At 35.7% G+C, this 18,976-nt stretch overlaps 1 protein-coding gene across 1 annotated transcript; it reads right to left on the minus strand.

Annotated features, from left to right (window-relative positions):
* Positions 1-4,051: 4,051 nt before the first annotated feature.
* Positions 4,052-9,607, minus strand: LOC102714398 (SEC14 cytosolic factor-like). Its single transcript, XM_040527478.1, has 11 exons — positions 9,294-9,607; positions 9,119-9,147; positions 7,367-7,450; positions 7,233-7,286; positions 6,946-7,023; positions 6,644-6,697; positions 6,294-6,353; positions 6,114-6,209; positions 5,470-5,571; positions 5,272-5,352; positions 4,052-4,850 (listed from the first exon to the last, which is right to left on the minus strand). The coding sequence occupies exons 1-11, from the start codon at positions 9,346-9,348 to the stop codon at positions 4,536-4,538; spliced, it is 1,008 nt and encodes a 335-aa protein (XP_040383412.1). The 5' UTR covers positions 9,349-9,607; the 3' UTR covers positions 4,052-4,535.
* Between the last annotated feature and the right edge of the window lie 9,369 nt (positions 9,608-18,976).

The following is an 18,976-nucleotide window of genomic DNA, read 5'->3' on the forward strand; positions in this document are numbered from 1 at the left end:
TAGAGATGTAGATGATGCTGATGTGCATGGACAGTCTTCCACCATGGTTGCTCCTTTAATCCCATGCGGATATACGAGTCTTTTACTTGAAGTTCAGCAAGATTTTAGATTGCTCTCGCCTGCTAGAAAGTTGCATTTCGATGAGTAGCAATTGCTGCAACCAATAAGTAGGTTTTTGTGGATGGAATTTTTTCAGATTATACAATTTTTCAGATTTCAGTTTAAAGGAACCATCTCATGAACATTTTGTCATTGATGGAACCATCGACATGAGTAGTAGATTCTTTGCACAGTTGTATTTCTCAGGATGCAGTAAAGCGTCCGAAAATTCTTATTTTAGTAGTAGATATGACTCAGTTGTATAATATTCTCACGGGAGCACATGTGAACTTGCTGTCATTTACATTATAATACAAATGAGTCAAGAAGTTACATTTTACATCCAGCATTACATATAAAGGGAAAAAAACAACTCCATGTTCATTACATCCAGCATGACACATGTAAATGATCAGACATGGCAACTACAAATGACATTTGCAGGTCTTTCCTTTATTGCCTTCATGGTTGTCCACTAGCATTGTCATTGCTTTCACTGTAATATCCAGCTTCCTGGACGCCAACCATGCCTAGTGTTCCAGATTCCATTTGTTATCTGGTTTAGCAGTAGCACCCCATTTGCATCTTAATTCTGAAAAATAACCAAGAAGATATACAAAGACAGACATAGCTATTTATTTCCACATGGCAAGAAATCAATTTATTTATAAATAAACCTCATTCGTAATTTTGCAACAGCAGTGCGTACAATAATCAGCTTTCAGGTGCATTGATGTCACTAAGCTACAGAACTAACATTTTTTTCTCTTTTCCTTTCAATCATTGTCAACAAATTCACTCAACAACCCTCTATCTCACTTGTCTGAATTTTGTGGAACTCTTGAACGTTTCGGATGATAAACAGTAACTGACCAAGCTGAACCTTTTCAGAGGAAACAAGAACAGAGAACAAACATAGTATTTTGGTGTTGCATATAACTTTATCTGCAACTTTTCAGGTTTTCTAGCTTGGTCGAGAAACTGACTGAAAAACTAACTAAAAACTAACACTGACTAGTTCTGCTACTTCTACTCCCAGCCATCATCTACATGCATAATTTTAACTTCTGTAAAAACTAACAACTTAGCAACTATCAGCCACTACTGAAATAATTAAAACGTGCACAAGATTACATCATTTAGCTCAACAATCATCTCTTGATCTAGTCATCTTTAGCCAGATCACTTTTCTAAGCAAAAGTCACCTGAATGCATCTAAACTCAACCATGTTCTGACGTCCTTCCAAATGCAGAAGCTCTGCCATAATATTTTCTGAAAATGTGAAATTGTACAAACCATAGAACGATATGTTCATGAAAAGGTTATAGCTCCAACCATATAATCACCTCCACTGCTGCCGATGTGTTGTGGTCCAGCTCCCAGTTATTTTGGTACTCCATTTTTTCCATCGCCAAATCAGTCGCCGCAGCTGTCACCGACCGCCCCTGTGGCTAGGAGGGATGCAAAAGGGGGAACATGTCCTATGGGCCAAGCTAGCTGCCCGGCCACTGCCAATGGCACTCATGGTCGAGATGGAGGCAGGGGAGGGGGAGGAGGAGGGGAAACCGCAGGGGAAGGGGATGGGGAAGGAGGGGAAACACAAGGGGAGGTGATGGCGGCGATAGCAGGCAAGAAAGGAGGTGGGGCCGACCCGAGGAAAAAGAAAGAAGAAGCCAAGAAGCTGAGCCGAGAAAAAAAAGAAAGAAGAAGCCGAGCCGGCGTGAAAGTTTGCATATGCAGGGGGGCAAGCGAGCTACGGTGTGCATCGTTGGATGCTTTTGTAATCCATGAGACATCCATCGGGAGCAGGCATGTCGGTTACGGTAGCACTTATGGCTAATCATCGACTAATTAGGTTTAAAAGATTCGTCTTATGATTTCCCATGTAATTGTGTAATTAGTTTTTCGTTTTATCTATGTTTAATACTCTATTTAGGTGTCAAAAGATTTGATGTGATGTTTTTGGGTGAAAATTTTTGGGAACTAAACAAGGCCTTAAGCTAAGTTTTCTAGGGCGGAAGCGCATTTACATGCAAAGGACTTCACGCCTATCCCTACGCAACGCGCGCACGAGTGAGCAAGCAGGGATGGAAACGGTCGGACCACAGGGATTTCGTGGCTAGATATATTTCAAATAAATGGATTAAATTTTATTTTTGAAACCTCGAAAGAAAAACTCGGTTTATTTATTTAAATTAGAACGAAGCTATATGAATCACCCGTAGGTCTGGTGGTTCGTAAACCGATATTGTGCTAGTCCTTTTTATGGATGGATATACTGTTGATACGTCTTCGGCTAAGGATGAACAGTGAAAGGAGCAGTAGGTTTTATATAGGACTAGGAGAGCAGGGTGGGATTGAAACAGGACGTGTGGTTTCTACAGACCTACTTCCACCTCATTCGCGGCAACCCACACGAATATTTTGGAGTAGCCAGTTAACGGTGCTCGGCTAACATGTCATCCCAGGTTAACGACATCTCGAACAATGCCCAATATATGTCTCTAAAATTTATTTTTTAAAAAAATATTCTGAAAATCAATATTCAACCTGCCCATTATATGCTACTAATTTATCTTTTATCTTGCTCCTAATACTGACATAAAATAGGTCAGATTTGGATGCCTTTTTGGTTTTCTTGATCGGTCCAACTAAAAAAAATGATTGTTGGAGATAGTGAAGATTTAAGGGGATAATTATTTTGGGACAACTCCGGATATAACAATTTTAGAACTTAATTTTTTACATGCTCTTAGTCATATAAATTTACATTAATGAGTTATAACTACGAGATATATGATATCGGCGACTCGTTGTAGTCGATAATATTTAACGGCCGTTCTTCTAAAGTACTTGGACCAAAACAAGTATACTTAGATGGACATATACCCTGTTGTTATAGCAGCTAAGAAATACTTTAGTGTGCATCTGGTTGACTAGATATCATTAGATGAGATATGGTCACCCAGTTTTTTATGTGTTTAGTTCATGGGCATAACTATATAGAGAAAAGAAATATTCTATAAAGATGCTCGATCAGAGTATGCGAACAAATTAATCAGATGAGCTCATCCACCCTCACTAACAATGATCATTAATGATTGTTTAACAATAATTAGCATATTTTTTATTCATTAGTAATTACCAAGTTTAAATTAGTGTTAATTAGTGATCATAGATATATTTTGTTGTTAATTTATACTTATTACGATAAGATCTATGATGATTAATTTATATTATTATTCATTAATAATTCAATATGCTTATCTCTAAAAATATAGATGATCATATCCCATATCATCTTTTAACGCCAACCAAACACACCCTTACTTATGGGAACTCGGTTAAGCCCCTTTAAAATAGAGTAATTTCAAAGAATTTTAACAAGAATATAATAAATTGCTAAAAAAAACATGTTAATTTATCAGGTCCTAAGGAAACTCCAAAGCTGCAATTAACATAGTTGGAAAGAGGATCCGGCTGACATGGCGGCACTAGCGTCCTAGGGAGTTGGAGAATAAAATCAGCATAACAGCATTAGAAACGTACAAAGGCTCTCATTATCGTCTCTATCGTTGTAGGGCTTTCATTATTATCTGTATCGTTGCATGCTAGCTGATGTGGAAGAGAGAGGACAGGAAAGAGAAAAGTGATTATTTCGTATGGAGTCAGCAAAACATCGAGCAAACAACCAGAAAATCTGTTTTATACGTGTATTGACTCTAATCAAGTCAGATGGAATAAGAACAAAAAATTAATTAGCCTGTAATTACGAAGAGTAGCTTGAAAGATTGTTCCTTGTATAAAGAGTTTTTTCTACCGACGATTTAAGATAGAGCCCATTGAACATGCCCTACAGCCATCCACATTTTCTAGAAAATACGAGACAACATTCATGGGCCGTCTTACACAAATGGCAGCAAAGATCAGACATTGATATAATGATATGCGAAACTTCACTGCATTAAGTGAAATGAAACATGCAGATGATTTCATTCTTAGCAGTGGGTACAACACTTGATTATATACCACTGCACAAAAGGCAGCTAGAGCTATACATACAGTGTTACATATATTGGACAGCAACTTCCTCAGATGGACTGGAAAACATCACATTTCCTTTCCAGCTGCCATAAGCACTGAAACAGTAACGTGTTGTGGATGATAACAGGGCCTAGGTTAATTAGAAAAAAGAACTGGCTACAATTTCAGATAATAATACAGATCTCGGTTATTAGAATCGCATATTAATTACTAATTAACCTCTCTCTCTACTCGTGATCCTAGTCAAGCTTGCAGCTAGACACTGCTAGAGATTGCAAGCAAGAACTGCTATAAACCCCAGCATATGTTCCTGAGGTTGCAGATAAACAGAATACCTCCCCAGATGGCCGTCTCCGTCACGAGGTACGATCGCAATCACAGGCAACATCAATCATGGACCATCAATCTTGATCCTGTTGAATGAATGGGAGAGGCCATTGGCTCCACCGAAATTGTGGAGCTCCGATTTGATCGTCTCTACGATCTTGGCCTCCTCCAGGTCCGGTGTGGGCACATCCACGTGCATTGAACCTTGCTTCATGGGACCAATGAAATCCTGATTTAGAGATTGCTGTTTGATGTAATTGTACAGCTCCTGGTGGAAAGGGTGATCATAGGAGTAGCAATCAACTCCATCCGACGAATCGTTTGATGAACCTGATCCTTCTCTCTTGCAAAAGTGTGGGAGTGTCTCGTAGTCCATAACCTGCAAGTCACAGAGATCTTATAGTGAGTGTAGAACATACCAATACACACGGGGCTCATAAGCTATCAGATCAACAGGACCAGCTAAAAGTTCGGTTGTACAGAAAGTAAAGCTCTTTCCAGTCAGCTTATTCGTGCTAACAGACGCGTGCGAACATAGTTGTAAATGGATTCCTTGGTAAGAAAGCATAGCTTTTTCATGCTATTTGTCATTAAATTTTAAGTTAACTTGCAGAAAGCCTAGTTCACTAGTGCAGGAGGTTGGTCCACATATCTTTTGCCCATCAATCCTAGCAAAACTTAAGGTTGAAGCACATAGCATTCGAAACAGGACGCAAAACCAGGTGATGAGATCATACAGGGTATCACCTTGTATCTGGAGAAAGTTAATGCTATGTCAAAGAGAGATTAACTATGTTTACCTTTAGTAGCTCATCTCTTCCTGAGCCATACAGGACTTTAATTTTCTTTTTTGTTCTTTCTTGTAATAGAGGCTTCACAACCTAGCCACGAATGAAACAAGTGGTGTCAGAAATGAAAATATTCATACCCAAGTTGAAATTAAGAAAATAATAGAACGTGTAGAAAAAATTAACTGCAAGGTATATATGTATACTGACCTTCCAACATGCTGAAAAAACATATGGAGCATTGACAATAAAATAGGTCTCTGTTTTTTCAGGATAATTAAGGTCATCAATGGCAGTTATTGTAGATAACATCTGCATCACAGAACTCTTATAAGCATATTGCAAAATGTATTTTCATTGGAAAATAAAAGCATGGTATATCATACAGTCAGCAAACAAAAACAAACCGAGTTCGGGATTGAGGAACTTTGAAACCAAATTCATCACATATAAAGTTAAGTTATCAGTAGAATGAACAAACTAAAATTGTTTAACTTTCTATAATCTGAACAATGAAGTAGTTTGGCAGCAGGATCGAATGTACTGGTAATCTCTGATCAGCATAAAAAACAAGAAAAGAGAGAACGAAGCATTGGTGTAATTAATTCATTACAAGTTGTGTTTGGTTACTAGGCATATTGGAACACGAATTAACTCATTGTAGACATGTTGAAGATTTATGACCTCATACACCACAGAGTCATTTCTTATTATTTACAGCACGTCGATTCAAATTGGAATTGACATCAAACATTTACCACATACAAACGAAGCCTACGATGAGTTATGTTTCATACCTGAGAAGTTATACCATAAAGGGAGAAGATTTTGCTAACTGGCAAAAGACAACCTACCTTTATTTGGTTCAAAGCAGAAAGCTTCAGGCCCGTCATATCCATAACCTTTAAGCAGGTGTTAATCTGTTTCCCGAACATCTTGGAGGCTTTCGGCTAAAGAAGAGAAAAAAATACTTAATATCTGTTGATCTGTTCATAACTTTGAAACTATGGATCATCAATAGAAAGAACATATACCAGTACAACGCGGTCTCGATATTCATTCATCTGTATGTGTGATTGCACATAATAGTGCACCTATTACAAAAATGAATTAATTTAGAACAGAGATTTTTAAGAAAAAAGTACCATTCTATGTTTCCTATCAAATGGGGATGCCTGCTATTAAAAAGTTATCGACTCTTAGTCCTATAACTGAAGTTAACAGTAATCAAATGCCATTTATCTTATCAATATCATCTACTGTAAATCTATAATGGTACCAGACATTAGCTTATCTAGCGAACAAATACTGTTATACTAGTTACATGATTTTGAATTTTAACCTATGTAGATATGTTAAGACTCTAAACAAAAATAATACCTACCGATGCTTTGTCGAGGGTACTGAGCCCAACACCAAATGCATAGACAGGTTGTCCCTACAAAAGGAGAGAAAATGAGAAGGATAATGCAAAATCCTTTACTCAATAGAGAGAGAGAGAGAGTAAAATCCTGTCAATAGAAAAGATTGGTCAGCAATACAATGCTATCCAAAACCAGATATTTTTTGATAAAAATGTGAGGTTTGAACATAAGCCTCCATTAACTGTAACAAGGATCAGCAGAATTTTGTTCTTGAAACAATTTCTCGTTTGAGTCGGAAAGCAAAAAAATCTGCTCGCTATACCTGCTTGGAGTATCCTGTCAATCCAACTAGTAGTGTATCTCGAATAGCTCTGTATAAATCAGAGGGGACTATAGGTTTCTGCATTAAGAAATGGAAGTTGCTGGTTAGATGGGTAGCATAGGATGTCTGTTAGCTATTTGCAGTGCAGGTATGGATCGGTGCATGAATGATATTGGAATTAACTTGCATTCAAGTTGTAAAAGATATTAAATCACTGATTGGTGTAGCTGCCTTCTTTTCTTCAAAAGAAACTAAAAGAAACTCTGTCCAATGAAGAAGGTACTTACAGCCAGAACACTGTCAATCCCATTTTGTATCCTCCAATTTAAGCAATCCATTAACTGCATCAAACAATTTAATATTAAGAGACTGATAATTTATTTGCAGTCTTGAGCATAAAAACAGTTGTAACAAGCTTCACCATTTTATGTGCTTTGGGAACATTCCACTCTCGAGCCTTTAGAAAACGCACCAGAGTCCCTCTGGGGTATCCTTGATGTACATGCTAAAAACATTAACAACACTAGTTAAGCACTAATCATTCCTAGAATTATTATCAATTTGCAAAATTCAAACCAGCAGCAAACGAAATTCAGTTGTTTATGGTGTATGATTTGTAGGGGAAAAAAAGAAAATGCAACTCATTGATCCAAACAAAAAGATATAGAATGACAATAGAACAAATTTAGACACAGGTCAACAAAAAGCATATAGCAACACAGCAGGGAGGGAAAAGCAAATGTTGTTCCTTGGTGGGGAAAAATATATTTTTTTAAAAAGGTTTTGTTTCTTAGTGGACATATTGGGATTCCAGCGCGCTTGCGCAATCGAACAACACATCCTCCTGAGATCACTGATGGCATCATACTTATCAGGAAAAGGACAGCTTGAGCATAAGCACATAAAAGAAGTCCAAATCGGCAATTGAAACATCTCCACCAGGAACAGTCCAGGCCACATAAAGTCCAGGAGCACAAGGTCTACCACCCCCTCGTAATTAAGCAAACGTCCAAATTAAACAACAGCAACTTCTTCGGCCATTAATTGGCGCTCACTGCCATCCACATGGTGTCTGAAATCACAATTCATCACACAAGAAGAAGAAGAAGATGTCTTGCCGTGAATGATCTCACAACAGCAAAGCCATCCATCCATCACCTTCCCATCCTGCCCATGTAGTAGTTTAATGGCCTAGCTCCCAACTCCTCACAATAATACTCTCTCTTGGCGTGTACTTGACTTCTTAAAGTCTTAGGATCTGGAAGTGTAGCCGCTGGAACAAACAATCAACGCATGCTTGGAAAGTTAAAACTCTCCTAGCCGGCACGGATGACCAAGTTTATGACTAGTCAGATGAGATGTAATAATACACTCTTGAGCTGCAAATAGTATAAGCTAGGAGCAGTACATGGGCACCGACACCAAGGGGAGGCCCCAGATTGCCTGCTTGTACCAAAGCTGCAGTTAAGGACCGAAAATGGTACTAGTACCACTGAAAACATCTCACAAAATCTTCTTGCAAGAAATATCTGCCTGTGCAAGTGAAGCAAAATCTGCTCAACCTTTTTGCCGGACGAGTTTGCTCAACTGCTGCCGGAAAAGAGTGGTTTTACCCCTGACTCCATGGCGTGAAGACTCTCCCAAAAAAGTGTAATTTTGAACCAAGAAAACAGACTTAGTCTGAATAAAAGTTCCAACTTGGGCAAAGAAAAGGTTCAGAACGACAACTAACAAGAAAATCATAGAAATACTAAGTAAACTGTTGGAGTTGCAAACTTGAACACTTCAACTTGTCAGAAATAATTTTTAAGAACACGAACTATAAATGACGAACAGAAAACAATAGAAAAAATATATCCAAAATTGATAAAACAAAGCTTGACCAAACTAGAGCTGAGCTGCGGATCACAATGAACCTTCAAAGATCCAAATTTTGCCTCAGACCTGCTAAACAAGAACCGAGCAAGAATGGGAGCTGGAACTCCCAAATCCACTAGAAATGCAAACCAAGAAACAGTAGCAGAGGCAAAATCAAGCAAGAGTAAGCCAAAGCAGTCGCACAGGCTAGCCAACGCAGAAACATCACCCAAACTACCAACGAGTTCTACCAGAGCAAAATACAGAGCAAGGAAGCAGAGATCCAGACTTGACAGAAGCAAGAGCAGATCGGCACCTGGAATGTGTTCTTGAGCGGCTCCTCCACTGCAACGACACAAAGCAAAGCGCATCTCATCTCAACAAACACGAAACAACAACCTATGAGATTAAAAGAAAAAGAAAGAAGAAAAGAAAGCTCTTTGTGTTTCCATCTTCCAGTAGCAATGAAGGAGAGAGAGAGAGACACTCACGTAGCTCCATCAGCGCGCAGAACTGCTTGATGGCCTCCTCCGAGGCGGCCGCCATTGCTGCCGGCGACGGCGGGGGAGGCGAGCTTGCCGTGCCGAGCCTTCGCAGGGTCAAACACGAACAAAGGCTGGGTCTTTGCTCGCCTTTTTTCGCACACACCCACCCTTCTTCGGTTCTTCCCTTTTATTATCTCTCTTCTTCTTCCTGCTTCGTCGGTCGATGGATCTGCTGTGGTGCGTACGTGGTCGCGGTCGTGTCGCGTGTGTGTGGCCCGTGGAGCTCCTCGGCCGGCCGATGATGATGCTGAGGAGAGGAGCTGCGTTTATAAAGGGTGAGCTCTCTCTTTTGCTTTTTTTTTTCTATATGACTTTTTATAGCTTTTGGACGGAGCTTAGTTTTATGGTTAGCTCCTGAACCGAATTCGATTGAAATTATAATTATATTTACAATAGTTTCCTACTATGTTTCTGCCTGTCATTTTTCAGAAGTAGGATTTGTTTTCTAATAGGATTCTTTTAACATTTTCCTATTAGGACTCTTGATTTTTTCCTTATATATATTTTTATAGTCTGCACGGGAAGAGACGAGTTCTTATTGTTATTTTCATGTGTTGAAATCATTTTCTCATAGTATTTTTTGCCGGTTAGCGTCCGTGGTTTTTCCTATAAGAGTTTTTCATGTTAAATCTATGTCTTGATCGTGCCTTTCGTCGTTTTAAGAAAAATCGAACTTATTGTCCCAACGTCTGATCTATTTATAAAAAACTCCATCTCCAAATAGTCGTAGGACTTGATGACATATCTTAGTAAAAGTAGGACTATTTTTTCTATTAGAACTCAATCTCTTCTAATTCCAAAACTATTATAAATCTAAAAATATCTGATGTACTACTCTTACCCGTGCATATTATGATTATGCACAGTACCTAGGGCACATGTAATACTAAGTATATGCAGTCCCTCGTTATTGGTTGCGTTATTTTCAGCCGGTTGGGCTGGACTAATCCTCGATTTCCGTTAGCATGTTTTTCAAACTACGAAACAAAGTATTTTGTGTGAAAATTTTTTATATAGATATTATTTTAAAAGATCAAATAAATCCATTCGTCGAATTTTTAATAACTACTTAATTAATTGTATACTAATTATGTTTATTATTTTCCATGCAGCTAATTGGCTTATGCATGCAGCTAATTGGCTTATGCAACCCTCGTCTTAGAACACAGCCAACCTAAAGTAGTGTAGCAATATCTTTCTTCTATTTTTCCGTCCAATACATTTCTCCAATTTTTTCATGTGCATCGGTGCCTACACATATGACTTGTAAATCACGTCATGTATCCGTCCCTATACAGTGTTTATCAATCGTGTGTCGCTTTGTATCCACCACTGTCATCCGGGGGCTTTAACCATCTAGACCTCAACTCCTCTATAAGCCTTGTTTCGATCTCACCGTTGACCAATGTTTACCTTTAAAAATCCTGACTATAGTCGAACCACATCAGATGGCATCCCACCGTACTATAGACAATAGTTCCTCCTTGAACCTAGTCTCAATTCATGTTATTGACCACGATTGATCTCAAGTCACTTGCACACTCATAGATAAAACCAATCATTTCTAGGCACATATATCTTAACTTGATCTAGGTAGTTACACACGCTCGCATCAATATCAAAAATGTTTTCGAACTAATTTATATTAATCATGACTATAATCTTATACGTGGGAGTGCTACCAATGAATGATCATTACGAGATGAATTGGGCAATTTACCTACTCTATGTTATATTATGTTCTATGATGATACTATATGGTATCTATTAAGAAATAGTGTTGCTTGTCAATGCTGTAAATCTATTGGGCTCTTTGCGCTCTATGGTTTTGAAGATATGTTTTTGACAACTTATGGGTTTTTGACTTTTGGTCATACCATTCATAAAGCATATTCATTCTGTTTAATAGAAATTAGTCGTTTCTCTCAACATCTTCCTTGACCGTCTTTTTTATCATTCGTCTATATGCATTCTTGTATTTTCTATAGTTTGACGTTATCTTATAATCAGAGGTGCATCTTATAAGCTGTCACACAAATGTTACTACCTCCGTTTCATAATGTAAGATTTTCTAGTGTATCCTAAATTTATAAAGATATCAATGAATCTAGACATATATATAAACAATATACATTGGTTAATAGATGAATCTAAGCATAGCTAAAACTTCTTACATTATGAAACGGAGGGAGTAATATTTAAACTTACTTTCGGTGTTGATTTTAGTTATTTTTGTTGTAATTTCTTCTCCATCATTTGTTTCTAAAATCACTAAGGATATAAATATAAAAAATTCTACTTATAAATTATCTATTATCGCTAATAATTTAATTGACAGTCGTAGACCAAACAATTAGGGTGTTCAATATAATTTGAGAAAAGGTTGTTGGTGTAAATCTGTTAATCGCTCCCCAACTGCAACTGCTCCTATCGTTATTTCCCAATTTAGAAATATAAATATTGTAAATTTTACTATAGAATAAGTAGAAGAGGGAAATATATACTCCCTTCGTTTCATGTTATAAGTCGTTTTAACTTTGATCAAAGTCAAATTACTCTAAATTTGACCAAATTTATAGACAAATGTAATAGCGTATGCAACACAAAATTAGTTTCATTAAATCTATAATTGAATATATTTTCAAAATATATGTATCTTGAGTTATAAATATTACTATTTTGTTTATGTAAATTTAATTAAAGTTGAAGTAGTTTAATTTGACCAAAATCAAAATGACTTATAACCTAAAATTAAGGCTTTTAATTCCGTGATCAAAATTAATCGATAGCATCCATTACATGTGCCCATACGCATGTGTATATAATTTAATTTGTGCAACCATGCACGCGACTGACTAACGTGGATAAGTATAATGCTGTAGTAGGTGAAGAAAGGTTAGTGCTAACTAACGTGATGCACACGGGCAGGATGGTAATATTGCCGCTAGAAAATTTCGACGATTTTTTAGTTGTGTTGTTGCTTTCTTGCAACTGATAATTATTTCTTGCTCGTTAATTTGTTGTATCAAAAAATTATCAAGGTCCAGCTTGTTTACGTCCTAATAAAAACAAATACTCAGGACCTCGTAAAAAGTAAGAAACAAACTCAGGAAAAACTAATTAAAGCACGGTTGACCACACCACCCTCTTTCCTAACCTATCCAAGTTGTACTTCAAGATACAAATTCCAATTAACATGTCATCATTTGTTTATTAACTTATCAGCTATATCAAAATTATAATTTTAAAAATTAATTTTATTTAGAGTTGATTCTATGCTTTTCCTTCTGGTTTAATTTCTAGCATTAGGTTTTAAATCATCAATAATATAGATATAAAAGTTTTATTTATAATTTTTTATTGGTCAGTATATTTAAATTTGTCAATAATACCTTGCTCTCTATCCAGAAATATATTGGGAAAGAAAGGCAACAACAAGTACATGTCTCCTAATAAGTGCATTATCCAATCAACCACCTCATATTCAAATGTCTATTTATTTTACCACTGCCTAACTCTCACTCCATCAAATTTTCTTATTTAATGGGGGTATTTAAATTATTTTTCTTACAACTGTTTTGCCTCTACGGTACTAGAAACACTCTTATTGGGATGGAGGGAGTAATAATTTACCTTGATTAGAATAATTATGTAGTTCTTTATCTTTATAGCAGTCGATTATAGCACTCAGGGCAGAGCTAGCCTTTTTCAATGCGGTGATCGTGTTATACAATGGAGATGATCCTAATGGTATTTTTGGCTGTCTTCACATCTGATTGCAGTTCTTAAAATGCCTAAAAATATTTTCATCAAGCTAGAGCAGACAGAAAATAACAAGAAGGAAAAGTTTGAAGAAATTAGGCATGTTTAAAGGTAGACCCCAGTGTTGACTTTTCCCTCGTTCATATCAGCAACACCAATTTATTTTATAAGTATATGTATAAAGTTACAGTCGGATATGGTTTTTTTTAACACAACAAAAAAAATTATTACTCTTCTTTCCTTTTAATTGACCTCATGCAACAAAATTTGTTAAATAAATGGTAAGATGCAACAAAATTTGTTAAATAAATGGTAAGATTCGACTCTAGGTCGTTGACATGCATAATAATTATTTTTCTTTTTTTCTTATTTCTCTTTTCTTTGTATCATCATATTTGCTCACGTGACAATCGAGAGTTAGCTGATAATCATCGTTGTACCTGCCCCTTTTCTCCGGTAAATCTCGTTTAGGGACTCGTTGCTGCAGGGTAACCTTTAACTAATTAACTGAAGCTAAGGAAGCTTCCTGCCTTCCACGGAGCTCAGCAAAGTAAGGACATGTTTGAATTGAAGCTACATATATAATGTCTTGAGCATGCATTAGAAATTTCGTCTGCGTGTTTCATGCGTGCCTTGTCACATGGTCAGTGATTCTTTTTTTTCTGTACTAACTGGCTGCGAGAGAGCATGCATGCATGGTGCTAGCTCATGATGGTGATTAGGTGGCGGAATTAACAAACGACGACCGGGCAGAGACCCACGTGGTCAACGGCAAGGGGGTAATTCGACCACAGGGCTTCCGCCTAATCATTCTGATCCAAATCCCATTTGATAAATATAAATGTTTCAATCGATATATATAATACTACTTGGGCTGCGTTCCTCTTTTTCCTTGATTATTGTCAGATTCTTTTTACTTTTACGCGCATGTTCTCTAACCGAATAGAAGTTCATCATTTTAATTTCTAGAATATTTTTTTTAACTTTATAGTAGTAATTCTACTGTTTACACCATTAAATAGCTATAAAAAATTATATCATCTTTCACCTTTAGCTTAAAAAGAACACTGCCCTTATGTATTAATAATTTATGATTAAAATTTTAAAACTTAGGACGTATAGACCTATATTTCAAAAAAGGGAGAATATTTCACAAAGTTAAACTTGATAGATTTTTAATTTGTAAGTAATTTTAAATATACTAACCGAATGCTTATGCTTTGCAAAGAATAAATATATATTATGTTATTCCTAGAATAAATTGAAAAATATTTTTCATAAAATATGTGACCATCTATTTTATATATGAAATATCTATATCAATTTGATTTTATATAAATATCCATGTAGATTTGATTAATTTTTAATATTATGAAGTTAAAAGGGTAAATTGTTAAAATGCAATAGAAGTAGGTGGTACCACTTGAGGCTGTTATAGTAGTAAAGAAAACGTATACCATCATATTAATCTATACTTGAAGGTACTCTTATATAAATTGGTTTTATAGCTATTAGAAATATATTTTTACGATAAAAACTAATGGTGAAAAGAGTTTTGTTCAATATAATACAATTAATCTATATAACTATAACTAGAGCCATTGCCGAACTTACTATTTCTATTAAGACATTGCAAGTCGGACAACACTTAGCTAGGTGTTTGACCCAAGGCCAAGGTTGAGTATTGTTTTCACCTTTTTAAGTTATGCTTCTCGAAGATTAGAGCTCGGTCAATATAAGAGTTAACTAATAGCTTCAAAATATTTTCGTATCATTTAGAAATAACATAGAGCCAACTTATACAATAGTTACACATAAACATATTATATCATCAATATATGATGTATCTCTCATACACACTCACACTCAATGCCTTAGAGCTTGTAATGTAGCTAGTTGCGAATATGTAGCCCATTTTTCTTTTCTTTTTTCCTCTCTCCTCCATATAAGCATAAATATAACATGGTAATTTTTAACGTCGGGTTAGATCACTTATTGGACTCGCTCTTAGTAATGAAAATCTGCTTTAGTCATTGGCACAGATTTATTCTCTCCTTGCCATTAAATTTTTCGCTTCGCACTTTTGCCACTCTCATTGGTCAACGTCAGTTGGTTGTCAAATTTGCCTTAAAAAGGATTATACCCCTAAGAAACTTAAAAATCACAAGAAATTCTAAAAAGTCAAGGAAAATACAATTTACATTTTTAGTTTTAAAAGGTTTTGTGAAAGTCTATTGGTATATATGATAATTTTCATTTACTTTGGAATGTTTCAGCATCTAGCTTAAAAATACTTCAAAACTAAATATTTAAGGAAGAAAACTATATCCACATATGAGTATAGCATAGCTTCCAATATTACAGAAATCTAGTAAATAGCCCAATATAATCCCGTGGTATAAATTATTTGTGAAACACTTGAGAGCCAAATCAATGGTGCATTTAAAGATGATAATAATAAGAATGTTTATATCATAATTCACAATTTTATGTTTTTATGAAAATATTTTGTATTGTATGTGGGGTAATTTAGTATTGTTAGTAAAATTTTATCTCATTTGGTTGCTATGATTTTATATTGTAAATGACGTGGAATATTTTGACAAAATAGATAAAAAGTGATCGTTTGGAGAGATGTAAATGATTTTTTATAATGCAATTAAATCCAGAATATGAAAATACACAGCAGAAAAGAAATGGATTTTGACTTCAAAGTGCATATTTGGTTGAAAAGGGATGCATGCACACGAAATGTTGGATGATCAATTAATGTGGTTGATTGGGAACCAACGTTATGATCAATGCCCTTTGTCAGAATGTAAATCACATCTCAGCTGCTTTATCTTGCCCTGTCTTGGGCTTGTCTTCTCAATCCTTCTTATGTAACCCTCTCTCATGTACTTTGTGTTTAACATAAATAAAGACATGAGATTTGCAAAAAAAAAAACGTTATGCCTTTCCCAAGTCTACTCTCATGCTTCTACATCAGTGTGTGATTTAAAAGACAAGAGATTAAAGTTATCAATGTGTTTGGATTCAGATGCAGCCTTTAATTAATTACGAAGTGACATACTTGATCAAATGGTTTAGGGCTTATAATTCGAAAGTTATAAAAGTTTACTTTCATGCATCTGATTTTGCTATCAAGTCAAAATTCTATCAAAGCTACTTATAATTCATAAAACAAAGTATATACCTTTTTTTCAGTTTGAGCTTGCTTTGGGTCTTGGATCTTACAATTAAGTCATCTGGTTGGTCCAAGTTATGAATAACCACCCCACCCTATGTAATGTAATCATAAACATATATGTGTTTCTTTGGAGTAATAAACATATATGTGTTGTTGCACCATCTTTAGAGTTTGTGGCTTTCTTTAGATTATTTTTGTAGTTTCTAGTTTATTTGCCTAATTAGTTCATGGAACCCCAACTTCAAGTGTTTGTACTAATCTACAACTTATTGTTTTCACTGGTTCGTGTATATATATGTTTTATGGTATGTTTGGTTGGTTGGATATCCTTGGATAGGTCTTTAGATGTGTTTGGTTTGTGGACAAAAATGGATATGGTAGTCATGGAAGAAAATATTTTATGAATATGCTAGATGAGTGTATTCGGGCAAATTGTCTGGATGAGCTCGTCCACCTTCACTAACGGTGATCATTACTTATTGATTAGTAATAATTAGCATATTTTTATCATTAATTAGTCTTACCAATTTTAAATTATTGTTAGTTAGAGATAATTGATATATTTTGTTGTTAATGGTGCTAATTATGATAAGATATATGATTACTAATTTATATTATTATTCATTAGTAATTCAATACCCTCGTCCTATCCATCCTCGTCCTTCTAACCAAAAAAAACTAAATCATTGTCCCACTCCCATCCATCCAATCAAAGACAAACCGGATCATTGTATCCTAAAAAATAGATGGGTATATCTTATCTGACCTACTGCCAACAACGAAACACACCCTTAGTTGGTGCAAGGTCAAGGCCCCTCATGTCAAGGACGCCTACATGAGAATGTGTGGTTGATAACTACTCCCTCCGTTACACAATGTAAGACTTTCTAAGCTTGCCTAAATTCATATGGATGCTAATGAATCTAGACATATATATATATTATATATGCATTCATCAATTGATAAATTTAGACAAAACTAGAAAGTCTTACAATATGAAATGGAGGTAGAATGAGATATGCGGGTGTAGTAATTGATATATGATGATATGTTAATCAGAAGCCTTCAAATGTTAATTAATATCCAAAATCAAATCTATCAGAAGATATGGGTGTAAACAACATCACTGGTACATGTTTCAAACAAACTAGGTTGTTATAGATATGTCTGTGTTCATGCTTTCCAGCCACTTGTGAGGAATTTTATGGATAGATATAGCTTTTTTTGAAGAAATATGGAATATCACTACTTATTTCAGTTGATGAGATGTATCTAATGTGATTGTACTACAATATTATAATCTTAGAGATATTGGCATACATATAGTTTTGTAGGCTGTTCCTTTCGTGATTTGTTTGATGTTTGCTTGCCAGGGGCCCCGCATCAGTCGCCTTCGCTTATCATGATCACACACATGAAAATGACACAAAGTAAAAGGCAGATGTGATTTATAATATTTTTTGTCCAAGCTATAAGTATTGACCATGACATACACCTAAATATTTTAATTTATTAATTTGCTTAATGTCGGCTGGCCATTTTAAGGTGGTGAGGGGGCATGGGGCTGTGGATCTGAGCTTAATCCCATATGGGGAAAATAGTGGGCAATAGCATAATCATGATCACCATCAACAAAACTCGGGTAACATTTAATTCAACACTATTATAATTTATATTTGATTTAGACATACAAGAGATTGCTTTTTGAAACAGTTTTGAATTGATGGTGTAAACAAGCTAGCTAGCATAGTTACCTTAAAAACGTAGCTAAAAGGATTACTTTCATATCTTAGTTCCCAAAAAATAAATTTCCATATACTTGTTATTTTAGGTTTTCAAGGTAATACATTCTGCATCAAACTAAATGCCCTGTTTTAAACTAGTTAATTGTTATCCGGGAGAGATGTTAAAAAATAATTAAACATCAACTTATATTTATGACCGAAGAGAGCACGACAACAGTACCCGGCCGGCGGCACCTCTTTCTACATAGGACAGCCTAACATACAACCCCTTTTTGATCCTTTTTTCGTTGCGAGGGAACAATCGATCGACGACATGCCTAATGCTAAGCCCTAGATTCCTTCCACACACTGACTAGACGATGACGATCGATCGGATGGAAAAAAAAACATGCAGGAATATATAAAAATTAGCACAAACACACGCGACAGTTGTTAATCAGCTTTAATTCGTGCTGCGTCACCAGCAACGGTGAAGGTTTGACGCACCTGGACGGCGACACCTTTTTGCCGGCTCGATCGACCGGCCGATATATATTGCCGTGGATCTATCGATCGACGGTGGAGAGTAACCAACAATAATGTGCCACACACGCACACATATATATGTAAATTATTTATCGGCAATGGAGAATCCCGTCATGGGCTACTCCCCTCTAGCCACAAAAGAAAAGAAATTGATGCCGTTTTAGAATAGTTAACACGCCTAATTTTTGCCATTTACTATCTTCGTTTCATAATGGAAGATGTTTGATTTTTTTACGACGTTTCATCATTCGTCTTATTAAAAAATTTAGTATAAATATAAAAAATGGCAAGTTATGCTTAAAGTTCTTTTGATAATAAAGTAAGTCACAAGCAAAATAAATGATATTTCTATAATTTTTTAAATAAGACATATGGTGCAAGCGAAAAAGTCAAATATCTTAAATTAT

This window comes from Oryza brachyantha, chromosome 9, assembly GCF_000231095.2.
Source record: "Oryza brachyantha chromosome 9, ObraRS2, whole genome shotgun sequence".
In the NCBI taxonomy this organism is placed as follows: Eukaryota; Viridiplantae; Streptophyta; class Magnoliopsida; order Poales; family Poaceae; genus Oryza; species Oryza brachyantha.